This window comes from Stegastes partitus, unplaced genomic scaffold, assembly GCF_000690725.1.
Source record: "Stegastes partitus isolate 25-593 unplaced genomic scaffold, Stegastes_partitus-1.0.2 Scaffold1827, whole genome shotgun sequence".
NCBI lineage: Eukaryota > Metazoa > Chordata > Actinopteri > Pomacentridae > Stegastes > Stegastes partitus.
This window is the reverse complement of record NW_007579558.1, coordinates 15,113-29,239: the sequence shown is the minus strand read 5'-3', so window position 1 is coordinate 29,239 and position 14,127 is coordinate 15,113. Positions and strand designations below refer to the sequence as shown.

The 14,127-nt window shown below is 41.3% G+C and overlaps 1 protein-coding gene across 1 annotated transcript; it reads left to right on the top strand.

The window, feature by feature from the left end:
- The first annotated feature begins 350 nt into the window (after positions 1 to 350).
- ralbp1 (ralA binding protein 1) lies at positions 351 to 12,835 on the top strand. Its single transcript, XM_008302521.1, has 10 exons — positions 351 to 408; positions 3,019 to 3,321; positions 5,060 to 5,491; positions 6,074 to 6,423; positions 6,957 to 7,118; positions 8,205 to 8,336; positions 9,468 to 9,578; positions 9,703 to 9,824; positions 9,901 to 10,021; positions 10,996 to 12,835. Exons 2-10 carry the CDS (start codon positions 3,072 to 3,074, stop codon positions 11,332 to 11,334), a joined length of 2,019 nt encoding a protein of 672 aa, XP_008300743.1. The 5' UTR covers positions 351 to 408; positions 3,019 to 3,071; the 3' UTR covers positions 11,335 to 12,835.
- The last annotated feature ends 1,292 nt before the right edge of the window (positions 12,836 to 14,127 follow it).

The window sequence follows — 14,127 nt, the reverse complement described above, 5'->3', positions numbered from 1 at the left end:
TTCATATGTCCTGATGGCCACCGGTTTTCTGAGCTCAACCACAGCATTGGAAAGTACACATGACTCCCAACACCAAGCGGTTTTTCACTAAATTTAGATTACAGCTGCTTTTCAAAACACTGTTTGACAGTTTCTCTTGTAGGCAGGCTTGAATAACAGCGAAACTTGTGGCCCAGATCAAAATGACACCACAGCCTAAACAGTCTCCATTAATTCCAGACCATTCTTGGCCAAGCAAACCTACAAAGACTATACATTTGTGGTGAAAACTCCAAAACAACCAAAGAAGTGGCGTCAACTCCATTTCCCGTGGTGCATTTGTGTCCAGGCGCAGGCGCAGATTGGTTTATTTAGTATACAGACAGCCGGAAGCTCCACTGTGAAACTGACCGAACGGGATACAACTTGGTAAAGTTTCTTGTCTTTTGTGTTTTGCTCCTTCAACGACAGTACAGCGGTTGCAAAATAGAGTTTAGCATCTGTAGCTAACGATATATTTGAAGTTGGTTTCGTGTGGACGAACCAGCGGCTTTTCTCGAGACGGACAGGCAGGCTAATCAGCTAGCTTAGCAGGCTGGCAGCTAGCTGAACTAACGTTAGCATATGGGCCCCTCCATTCAGAGGAGAACTCCACTTCATGACAGTTTTAAAAGCAAATACGCTTCAATTCACTGGCACGGAATCCAGCTTAAGTGTTTTAAGAGCAAGCTGAAGATATGTGAGTTGTCGTGCTGAATTAACTCCCTTGTGGAGACAGGGTTTGGCAAGAAAATGGGGAGGTTAATCTGTCCAAAGCGAAGGAAGATTAAGATATCAGACAGACAAACAGACAGGCTTTATTAACAGTTTTGTTACTAGAGTTCAATAAAGATAGTGTTAGGGAACAAGTTGCTGTTGGTTTTAGTCATCTGTCACATTTTTTAGTCTGAGTGCTGCAGTGAAAAACCGTAAAATGCATCACGACTGTCTTGGGTTGGTTCTTATATCAGCAGGAAATGAGCAGTTTGTCGGTTTGAGAAACCAGTTTACATGAATAGTTGGGCCCATTTGTAACCACAATGATAATGAGTTAATCTACTTCCTAAAACATGCACTGCTGCTCAGGAGTTCCTTTTTGTGCTTACTTGAGCATCAACAATGCCATATGGCTGTTTTTACATGAACGTCTGAAGGTCCAGCTCATTATTAATCACAGATGAGCTTCAGATAAACCACAGCTCCTGTGTCTGATGAGGCAGACTGTGCTTCTGTTTGTGCTGACAGTGGATGTCAGAATTGACATGTTGGAGGTGGGATGCAGAAGATGGGATTGTTTGAATGGCAGAGCCCCATCTGGTGGGTGTACGTGACTGTTGCAGCTGTTCTGTTCATGCAGTCATATTCAGGAACAAAAGAAGAATAAGACAACGTGGAGAAGGGATGCAGCTCGTTTTATTGAGCTTTTAACTTTCTGTGTACAAAATGTTTGATTTTCAGGTAAATAGATTAGATGCAGATTGTGAATCTTAGTCTGGGTTGCAGCTAACTTATTTTGCATACATTATCTGCAAACATTATCTACCCTGCTGCAGGAGCAGGACACTGAACGTTGTCAGGGACTCCTCACACCCTCTCCATAAACTGTTTGAACTGCTGCCATCAGGCAAACGTTTCTGGTGCATTTAAGGAAGAACCTCCAGAATGATCAACAGCTTTATTCCACAAGCTGTCAGAATGCTGAACTGCTGATCTAGATATGCAAACACTTCTTTATTTAAATTGCTTCAAGTTATTGAATCCTGAAGAAACGCTCTTTCATCTTGCCTGTACTACTGTGTGTGTACAGCAAAATGACAATAAACTTGATTTGATTTTGATTATCACTGCTGAATAAAACAGAGGGAGGTAAAATCATACTCTGCAACAGTGTGTTTGTCATGCTTTAGCTGAAACAAGTTGAAGCTTTTAGGTGCTTAATTGCGTTACATCTGTGTTGTCACTTTGATAACTTGGTTTGCATGGTTTCGTAACTGCCAACCTTTTCGAAAGTCAAAAATGTGAATTTGCATTTAGATTTCCTTTTGGTGGTGCACACACTTCCATGACAATGGTTGAACTGTGTTTTGAGCCTATCTATGCTGCTGTTAAAGTGTGTTTGAGTTGCTATAATGTGCTATTACATGGAATGCACCATGTTACTACTGCAATGCTAAGCAAAGGGCTGCAATGATTAACTGATTCGTTGTCAACTTTAAATCAATTGCCAACTATTTTCATAATTAATCAGTTTGAGTTAAGTTGTTTTTCTAAATTCTCAAATATCAGATTCTTAAATCTGAACCTTTTATAGTTTCTTTCCTTCTTCATGACAATAACCTCAAAGATCCTTGGACTGGGGACAAAACAAGACATTTTGAAGACATCCTCCTGGACCTTTGGAAACACTGAACAACATTTTCCCCATTTCCTGACATTTTTAATCCTAAACAATTAACTGATTATTTGGAAAGTTTAAAAATTAGTTGCAGCCCTACAGAGCATAAAGTATTAGTAGAACGTTTTTCTTAATTGTCTAAAATAATCCCTGCAACTGTTATTTAATCAAAGAAAGATGCCTTACTTACAGTGCCATAGTTCTGTCATGCATGCTATTGAAACATACACAAGATGCGTCTAATATAATGACAAAGTTCTTCAACTTGAGGTGAAAGTTGTATCGTCTCATTTGATGATGTTCAAGTTTATTTTTGTTTTTTTAAATTTATGTATTGCAGCGTTCTGGTTCAGTTTATCATCTACCCATCTATCCATCCATTAGCTATACCAAGATATATTGTTCCAGACATGTGATGCATAAAGACTGAAAGCTGCCTGTTTATGTTTTGTTTTGACTTTGGGGACAGAAAGGTGACCTGTCTCAGATAAATCCAGAGCGGTCTGGATGGTTTAGAAGAAATCATTAAACAATTTGTGCACAAACTGAATCTCACTTTTTGGAGATGTGTGATTTATGTTACATCTGATCTGCGATTTCTGCAGGTGTGATGGAGCGGTGATGTGCCAATCAGAGGTGTGATAAGGCCAGAGCAGCCATGACTGAGTGCTTCCTGCCCCCCAGCAGCAGCCCTGCAGAGCAGCGCAGGGCTGAGCACCCCGGGGGGGTGGCCCGCACCCCCAGCTCTGAGGAAATCAGCCCCACCAAGTTCCCTGGTTTGTATCGCACTGGTGAACCATCACCGCCTCACGATGGACATCACCATGAGCCTCCTGACGCCTACGTGTCAGACGACGACAAGGACCACGGCAAGAAGAAGAACAAGTTCAAGAAGAAGGAGAAAAGGAGTAAGAAATTATTTTAAAGTGGCCTTTTTACTTTACTGTACCGTTAGGAGCAATAAGACAGATGGGAATCGGGGGGATGGGGGGAATGGCGTAGGATATGTACGACTGTGTATAATAAGCAGGGACATTACAGTTACATTGCATTTGCTGCAACCATTTGGCTACCGAGTCTTAAAGGTTTGTTAGTGACCTTTGAAAAAGCAGTTTGCTATATTTTTTTTATTCATAAGTCACTAAGTGACCTTGTGCTCAAGGTTTTTTAATCAAAGCACCGTCCTTGAGTGTGGGAATATGTTAATACTATTATCTCTTCTAGAAAAAATAAACTGTACAAAGAAATGACAAAGTTTGGGATGGATAATAATCTTTATTTATTTCAGTGCTTGTGCTGTGTTTCACACGAATAAAGTGTGCTAATACTGTCAGAATGTAGTTATAATCACTGTTGGCGGCCATGCATTACTGTAATTGCATTACATTTGAGTGCAACACAGTAAATTTTGTTCATATTACACTTACTAATCAGTTATACTTCTAACTATTATTTTCAGACAGACATACTACTGCTGTGTTCTTGCCACAACATTTTTCTGTGCAGAGCTGTTGGGACTGATTTTCACCAGCTTTGCTTTTGGCTCTGCAGTACAACATTATCAAGAAACATAGAACAAAGTCTTTGTCCTCTTTATTAGGACAGGGATCTGTGCTGATATGTGGGCACATGTAAGACTCAACATTATACGGTTAGCTGGAAGGTAGGTAATAATGCAAAAATGTAATGAGTACTGCAATTAAGTACCCTCTACAGGGAGTAAACAAGTAAAGGAATACGTTTTGTTTTATGAGCAACAACCCCAACACTAATTACAATTATAAAGCAGCCTTTTGGCAACCTTGCATGCAGACTGTTTACTTTTTCCAGTATATGGTTCACATACAAATGAGTGCTAACTGAGAAATGGACAGTATGTGAAAAATGTGTTTTAGGGCCTGAGCAAAATCCCAAAACTCAGCCAGAGATAAGATTTCTTAAACTTTGTTTTTGTAGCTTTTTGGGTTACACCGGAAATACTATTTTCATGGTATTTGTTGACAAGAGGAAAATTGTAGACGCAGGTCATCCAGTTCACTGAACACTGCCGTCATGTTGTTGAAGAAGATCTCATTAGTATTAGTTGTAAGATAAGAGAGAGATTTGCAACTTTTCCGTCCTGGTGTGTGTTGCAGCCCACCGTGGTGAGAAATGTTCCTCTACTCGGGATGTTTTTCACAATTGTCCCTTTTCGATCATGGTTTTTCCATGTCTGATTTTAGCTCGTACAGCAGAGCACGGTGGGGGAGAGGAAGTGATGGGCAGTTTGAGGGCACACCCATAGAGCCTGGTGAAGGTGTGATACACAGGGTTCATTCTGAGGGGAAACCCGGAGCAGATTTTTTAAACTGAGAAGAGGCCACTAACTAACTAACTGTTTGCTTTGAGGAAAAATATTTAAAGTGTGCCTGTTCTGGAGAGGAGAGGTGTAAGGTGCAGTGGGAGCTATGCTAAATCGGTGGCTGACCTCTTTTCTAAGTCCCCATTCTCCCCCTCCTCTGCTATCTTCTCTCGCTCACACATCTCTTCCTGTTTCTGTTTCACTGCTATCATAGTTCTGTCGTGGTAGGAGGAGGATAAGAAAACAGGGGTGTTTCTCCCCTCAGATCTAACCCTCCTTTTTTTTTTTACTCTTTACTTTCACAGCGGAGGGATACGCCGCCTTCCAGGAGGACAGTTCGGCAGACGAAGCGGAGAGCCCGTCCAAAATGAAGCGCTCCAAGGGAATCCATGTGTTCAAGAAGCCCAGTTTCTCCAAGAAGAAGGAAAAGGACTTTAAGGTGAAGGAGAAGGGCCCCAAAGAGGACAAAGCCAAGGACAAGAAGTCCAAGGACCTGACGGCTGCGGACGTGGTGAAACAGTGGAAGGAGAAGAAGAAGAAGAAGAAGCCGACCACGGAGGCAGAGCCAGTCCCAGTGGAGACCCCCACCTTCAGGCCCATCTTTGGAGCCCCTCTTGGTGAAGCTGTGAAGAGAACCGCTCTGTATGATGGCATCCAGCTGCCGGCCATCTTCAGAGAGTGTGTGGACTACATTGAAAATTATGGGATGAAGTGTGAAGGCATCTACCGGGTTTCAGGTATCAAAACATGTTGTTGATTTCACTCCATCCTGGGTCATTCCACCTCAGTTTACTAAATAAAAAAAAAAACAAAAAACGTTCACACCTGATGATCTCGTATTTGTCAATTATTTTTCTGTGCATACATTTGTTATTAAGTTAGACGTGTAAAATATTTGGTCACGGGTGTTTTTAGAGAGAGATGGGGTCATGTTATGTTTTGCGTTGTTTTTTTTTCTTCCACTATTGGAATGGTTTTATTCATTGTACCTGCTAAATGATTGTCCTAATATTGGCCATAGATGCAAAAAGATGAAAAATAAAGGTGTCATGGTTGGTGAACTATCAGACTTAAATTTACATGCAAAATTTCAGGACTCTACCCACATTTTTTCTCAAATTATGGCACTTTAAACGTTGCTCCATAGATTGGCACAAAGAAAACAACGCTAACATCAACATGACCCCACTCCTCTTTAAGAATTTTTACCTCAAAATATAATGTTACCTCTGACCCCAGATGTCACACACGGTCAACTTGACCTTCAAAATATCGCAGTCATTCTCTCGGATTACTCACATTAGCTTCTCTTCTGTCAGGTATGAAGTCCAAGGTGGATGAGCTGAAGGCAGCGTATGACCGAGAGGAGTGTCCCTGCCTGGAGGAGTACGACCCTCACACAGTTGCCAGCCTGCTGAAGCAGTACCTCCGCGAGCTGCCGGAGAATCTGCTGGGCCGAGACGTGGCCCAGAGGTTCGAGGACGCCTGCGGTCGACAGGTGGAGTCCGAGAAGGTGACGGAGTTCCAGAGGCTGCTGGGCGAAGTGCCGACGGAGAGCCGACTCCTTCTCTCCTGGCTCGTCACGCACATGGACCACGTCATCACCAGGGAAGCCGACACCAAGATGAATATTCAGAACATCTCCATCGTCCTCAACCCCACCATACAGGTAAGAGATGTGTAAATGAAACTAGAGGCTAACTGGAAAAGATGACTAAGTATTAGACAAAAACGGTGGTTTTATTCAACAGCAACAGGAAAACTAAGCATCAGATAGAAATATGGGGCTTTGGCTCAGGACCAAATGTACCTAAGAGATAAGAAACCTCCCCTTAGCAACAAGCCAACTGAGTTTTTATTGGATCAAACAGTCAGTTCATCTGTGAAACCCTGGCCCAGTTTAGTGAAGCTAATTTATTCCCGCTGGGGACATCTCTGTGGCTGCTCCACTTATTCTGAACCAACAGCAGCAGGAGCCACAACACTGTTAAATAAACACTTGGTTCAATTAATGAGTGTAGTCCGGGGTCAGTTTAATCAGGCTGGGTAAATATACAGGGATTTGTGTTGTGGAGAAATTGGTACAGCTTCAACTCAGCTACATAAACATAAGACAGAGATTCATCTGAAGGCTGGATGCAGTTTGTATGTAGCAGTGTAAAAACTGTCTGCGTTGTGTTCCTTTTCCCCTGCTGATTTCAGATTGGGAACCGTGTTCTTTACATGTTCTTCACCCACGTGAGGGAGTTGTTTGGAGACGTAGTCCTAAAGCCAGTTGTGCGGCCGCTTCGCTGGTCCAACATGGCGACGATGCCGGCTCTGCCCGAGACCCAGGAGAGCATCAAAGAGGAGATCCGACGACAGGTGGGTTCAGTCCTGCTGCAGCCAATGTGTCCAATTTATTGCTTGTTTGTTAATTGATTGGAACTAAATTTAAAAAAGACAACACTCAGCAAACCAAAATGCTGAATACTTGCTGCTTCACGCCTTGTTCGCCTGTTTTATATCCTGGATTTTGCAGCATTATGTCAAAGGCCAATATATAAATGGTCCAACTTAGTCACAACTGGAAGTCGATGATTAATTGTGATCCACTTTCAGCTAGATTTAAAGTGTTGCATAGTAGAAGCGTAGCAATGCAGCAGTAATTTAGCTCAAGTAAGCTGCTGCTGTTTATAGTACATTGTCTTGTCAGCAGTGTGCATCTTTGTCTCTGTTTCTCAGTGTGCCAGGACTCTGTATTGTATCAGCATGTACTCCAGAAGTGTAGTTGGTTTCTGCCAGATCATGTACAACAACAATGTGAAACAGTTTATCCATAGCAGACGTCCTTAACTACACAGTCGTAGCCTTTGAGATGTCATTGTTGGGAGGAAATCATTTTGTGACTCCTAAAATATTACTCCAGCCAATTTTTTATTTTTTTTTTGGCTTCTCTGCCTTTTACAGTAAATGATGCATGGGATGGTTTGTATATTAAAATGCTGTGCATGTTTGTCAGGCTGCCTTTTTTAAGGGATTGTCAAGTTTAGTTTGCCACTGAGTACTGTAACTATAGTCTGACACACAAGATGTAAACTGTGGGACTAAAACATTGACCAAGTATTCCTCTTAGTCTTCCCAAGTTTTGATGAAGATTTGGATTGTGCATTAAGTCAGGCCTGCTTGGTTCTTGTTCATATTCTTTGTAGGTTGTAAAGACTCTGTTAGACTCGGGCAAATAAAACAAACAAACCAGTCAGTGTTTTATTTCCCTGTAACAAAGTCACAGTGACACATAGCAGGACTGTGGACATGAGTCTGGCTATGTGACACTACTGTTACTATAACACTCTTATTTATGGCTTTTATGTTTATAAGGAATTGTGCCGTGTTTGGCTCCTGCTCACATTTTAAGCTCATCCACGTCAAGTAAATTCCAGCCTGTAATATGAAGGTGTTTGTGTTTAGGAGTTCCTACTGAACTGCCTGCACAGAGACCTGCAGGCAGGAGTGAAGGACTTGTCCAAAGAGGAGCGACTGTGGGAGGTTCAGAGAATCCTGACTGCTCTCAAACGCAAACTGAGGGAAGCAAAACGTCAGGTAAGTTGTCGGTGTTTATTTATTTAGTAAAAGGTTCATCTGACTAATTGTCTTTTAACTACCGCTTTGCTCATTCACTTTATATCGTTGAGAGGAAGCTAAATAACAGAAACATCCATCTGAATGACACAGCAGCACCACAAAGCACAGAAATGTGAATTAACACCACTCTACAACATATAAAAATGACTACGGTAGCATACATTGAAGTACTGTTGCAGTATTCTGCATTAGATTTAGGTGTGTGTGTGTCTAATCAAGTACCACACAACTAAATAATAGAGTCCAGTGTAATAATAACAGCCACACAAGTGACCATGTTTGTAACTTGTTTTGAAATGATTGCATCAAAGGAACAGTTGAGTGGGGCTGTATGAGGTACTTGGGTCAGTACCTGCAGTGTGACAGTTTATATTGATGTACTGCTGCAGCAAAACATATTTTGGCTGACTGTAAAAAGGCCCACCTAAAAAAAGTGTATGTTCAGTGTAGTGTATATTTATCTTCTTACCTTGCCTTCAAAGAACTGAAGCATTTATATGACGCTCCTCAAAATACAGATGAGGTGAGATGAGGGCCACTGAAGATATTACTTTTTTTTTCCCCCCAAAAAAGTCAAATCCTCTTCTGTTTTAAAGTGACCAGACTTTCCTGGCAGGCAAAAACAGTAATTTTACCCTGCAGAATACAGAAATTGCTGGTCTGCAGGCTTGTGACTTTTGGTGTTAGTCTGAAGTTTGAATCTGAAATAATGTATTTGAGCACAGAAGCCACACAGTAGTACAAGCAAACTAACCGATCAGTGCAACAACAGACCAGCGATTCCCATGCAGTTTAACCTCACAGGTCTCGTGTGGTAAATGACTGTTTTTATCAGTGGAGTCTGACGAGAGTTTACAACTGTTTCAGTTCCCTAATAGAAAGGCCTGTCTGATGGTAGGGTACAATCAAATATAAATGCTCAAAATATAGCCTCCACTTAAACTGATGCTAGTCTTCCTCCCCCCAACTGGAGGTGTCCTGACTGTCTTCTGCTGTAGGTTTATGAAGTGATTATGGTAAAACTCTCTTTAAGAAAAAACACAGCTGTTCATTGTGCTTTATTTATGCGTCTTCCCTCTGTGGTTTTAGGAGTGTGAGAGTAAAATAGCCCAGGAGATAGCAAGCCTGTCAAAGGAAGATGTTTCAAAAGAGGAAATGACTGAGAATGAGGAGGAAGTAATCAACCTTCTCTTAGCACAGGTGAGTCATTCCAACCAACACATCGATGTGCCCTCACCAGCAAAGTGCCAGGAAACATTCACTTATAAACGCCTTCCTGAGGTATGTCATGTATGCACGACTTCTGCTTTCTCCTGATAACCAGGAAAATGAGATTCTGACGGAGCAGGAGGAGCTGATCTCTCTCGAGCAGGTGCTGCGCAGACAGATTGCTACAGAGAAGGAAGAAATCGAGAGGCTGCGGGCGGAAATCGCGGACATACAGAGGTAATGGAGTTGTACAACAGTCATTACATTTACTGCAGGTCTCAGCTGTAACATAACATTTGTGCGTCCGTCTCAGTCGGCAGCAAGGTCGCAGTGAGACAGAGGAATATTCGTCAGACAGCGAAAGCGAGAGTGAGGATGAGGAAGAGCTGCAGATGATACTGGAAGATCTGCAGAAGCAAAACGAGGAACTGGAGGTGGGAAAACATTCAGTACACATGGTTTTTTAATGTCTTCCCTGTAGCGTAAGTGACAGCATTTAACTGAAACTTAGACCAGAGTGTGTTGAGACCTGGAACAGAGTAAAATCTAAAAGTAGAACGCACTGATTAAACGGTGAAACACTTTCTCTGAAAGGTTTTTCAAGATCAACTGGAGCCTTATAAAATAAAATTGTCAATATCGTATTATAAATGTGAAGTTGTATAGCACTGTTCTGAACTGCTAAATAGAAACATAAACATTACAAGACTAATAAGACCAATAAATAATCATAAAAGCTGCCAGAGAACATAAAAACAAAGATCATAAAAACCATGAGATCATAAAACAAAAAAGGCATCATAAAACACAGCCATATATCAAACATTCACCAAGGCCTTTTGATTAGAAAAAAATGTTTTTAAGATGAGATTTAAAAGACACTGAAGATGTTGCACATCTGATCTCAGGAGGGAGCTTGTTTAACAGTTTGGGTGCCGTAACAGCAAAGACCTGGTCACACCTATTCACAAATCAAGACCTAGGAATAATCAGCTGAGGCGATCTAAGAGAGCGCCCTAGGGCATAAAGGATTGGACAAAGGCCATTTAAGGCTTTAAAAGTGATTTATATTTTATAGATTGCCAGTTAAATTGGCATGTACTAGAGTGATGTGATCATATTTCTCAGTGCCAATTAAACATTGGGCTGCAGCTTTCAGAACCAGTTCGAGGTGATAAATGGAAGCTCTGATGCTGTTATAAAGTGTTACAGCATTCGAGGTGGGAAAAATATAACACATGAATATGTTATGCAATGCTAGTAAGTGACAGACAGGAAGGTGTAAATCTGTAGATTTGTTTTGGCTGAAAGAAGCAAGAGTAGACAACCCTGCTCACTCGAAATTCAAAAGAGAAATCAGAAATGAGATGAGGCACTACAGTGATGCCTGCATGTTGTTGCCCCGCAGAACAAAAACACCCACCTGAACCAGGCCATCCACGAGGAGCAGGAAGCCATCTTGGAGCTCCGCGTCCAGCTCCGCCTCCTGCAGAGCCACAAACTGCAGCAGGAACTGACCGTCCAGCCGCCGGCCGAGCAGCCTCCTCCCGCCCCGCCGAGCCCGGAGGCCCGCAGCGAGGAGCAAACCAAACGCTCCGTCGCGGCCGCCACCGCCGCCGCCACAGCCTCTGCTGTCACCGTCGCTGCCGCCACCACCGACACAACTGCTTCATCCAATGGAAAGGCGGCATCAAAGGATCCTTCGAAGCCCTCGCCGAGCAAAGACAGGAGAGACGCCAACATGTGAGCTCTGAGTCCGGCGGCTCTGCACTGCTGTACGTCTCTACCGCTGGTCAGTTGTCCCGTAGCTTCTTATCCACTGGAGGTTTGCTGAGTTCGTTAGAAAGTGGCAGCCAAGAAATTATCTGTTACACTGTCTTTGGTGTCCTGATTTTTTTTTTTTGTCATTTCCATAACACCAACACAAAAAAAACAACCTAGAAACAGAGTAGCGGCTGTAGAAGACAACTGGCTGCCACTGTGAGAGACTGGGTGGGACCACATTTTCCAAATCTGCAGTGCCAAGCCTGAATGAAGGAGGAGAGGGCAAACGGGGAAATGAAGGGATTCCTGGAGCGAGTAGGGGGACGTACAGTAAGAGAGAATAGAGTTCGCAAAGTTTATTTTTCACTGATGGGTGAGTCAAGAATCCATCACTAGACCAGATGTAATCTCAGTCCCTGTCGTGCATTTTGTCCCTTACCTAGATGCAAATTTGACATGTTTGGATAGAGACCACTGTGCCATAACTGAAGATGCCAGACTGGACACGTTCCCCCCCAGAGAACCACTAACACAAAAGCTCTTTGAATAATGAAGAATTTATGATCGGTCTATCTATATGTTATATATTTAAGTAGTATTCTGAAGAATACGGACGACTATTCAAGAAGTTCATTGATTTAAAGTTACAGCTTTTTTTTTTTTAGTAATATATGAATATATAAATATATTGTAGATGTTTTCTTTTCTCTCAACAGCCGATGCACATAAAACACAGTGGCGTTGTACCTCGCAACTGACCAGTGGACGAAAGCATGAACAGCAAACAAATGCGCAACAAAAGTACATTTCATCACCGCAAACAGCCGGAGGCGACACTTTGCCCCGCAGTGCAATCATCTTCTTTTGTTGTCTCTCGCTCGCAAATGTGGAAAAATACATTTGTGACAAACCTGTGGTGATGATTTTTAGTCTCCAAATTGTGTGCAGAGACACAAAGGAGGCTTGTTTAGTTTTGTTGTGTATTTGTGTGTGTGTGTTTTTTTTTATTTTAACTCTTGATGTGTGGAGTTATTCATGGCATCAGCTAAATACTATCAGTCAATCATTTCATTTAACTGATCCATGACTATTGCAAAGTACTGTCGTTGTTCGATGATTGAAGCAAAGGCATGGCCTGACTTACTTACCTTTTCTGTATATTATTGTAAAATTGCAAACAAACTGTATTTTCAGCTTTTATGTTTTGTCATATGTTCTGTTTGTTTTTTGTTTTTTTTTATTAATGACCTGTGTGGATTATTGCTAGTGTGACTGGCCCTGCTTTGGTCACGGGCAAATCGAAGCAATCTCATCTGGACTCATGATTCAACGTTAATTAATCCTGTGACTGAAACGGATACGTGCTAGGTTGGGCTCGGAAGCTTCTCATGAGGTTATTTTTTCATATTGTTCCAAGCTTTTGTAGCTGATTGTTGCAGACAGAATAATGCTGTGAAGAATAAAGTGTCAATCTGAGTAATTTATCTCAATCTCTGTCTCTTTCTGACGCAGTTTACCTTTTTTTTTTGTGCTCAGTTATGTATCTCAGTTTGTTGTTTAGCATTCATTTTAAACTAGAGTAGAAGGTGGGTTTGGAGTCAAGGCTTCAAGAGATAGTGGAACCACCCAACTTTTTTTCTCATTGCTTTAACTGGTTTCCGATTTGGAAAGTTGCCACGTCAAGTTGGGCAAAAACAGGCAGAAAAGAAAAACAGAGGCACGCCAACTATTTCAAAATTAAAGCACACTTTTAATTCGGACTACAGGAAAACTGCTTTGTCTTGCTGTTGTAGAATATAATTAATAAAATTCCCATCATTTACTTGAGTATGTATGTGTTGCTGTGCATTTCAGGACAATCTACTGCTGCTATTTTTTGTCAAACATATTGTAGTTGTTGGTTTACTAAGTTTTTACACTAAGATATTTACTTCGTATTGCTTCAATGCAAAATGTAATGCATTGTTGTCAACCAAACTTCCCATCGGTATACAAAATGATCAACAGTAACCACACACTGACAAACTACAACAGTACATTTAAACTTCTCCATGCATCAGTAATAATTATCAAGTTTTATCATGTTTACTTCTGATATTTTACATTTCCCTGAAAACATTTCCAGTGCTCTTCAGATATGTTAGTAGAATTTTCCAGATAGCCAGAAGGGATTTGTCCCATAGTAGCCTAAACCGAGCAGGACAGAGGAAATAATATGGCCCAGGTTTGGTACGAATGATGTCCCAGAATGGGCCCAAAGACACATTTCATGTTCTGAGTGTTTTAACTATATATCATTCAAAACGCCATCAGTTCTGACTGGTTTTAAATGTACTTTTATGCCATTTATGGATTCTGTTTATTTATTAATTGATTGATCAATAATCAGTAGACTGACTTTTCCTTATATTGCCAATTATTCATACTTTTGGAGAACTGGAGACCCCTGTATGTACTCTTGAATAGGAAGTACTTTAACTTTTAAAAGAAAGGATATGAATATTTCTACCACACTGTGTTATAGGGCAAGAAAAAATGTTTACATTTTGAAATCTTCCATTTTGAAACAGGATTACCAATTTTATGCTCTCTTTATTATTTGTATTTGCATTCATTTAGCCTTTATTCATTGCGGTATGGAGACATCATTTATAATGTAAGTAAACAGCTGGAGGTAAACTGGCTTTGGATAGTTTTGCATGTTATTCTAGTTTATTAGTGCACGGTGAGTTAAGAAAAGAAAAAAAAGAAAACACTCCTCAACTCAAACACTCAA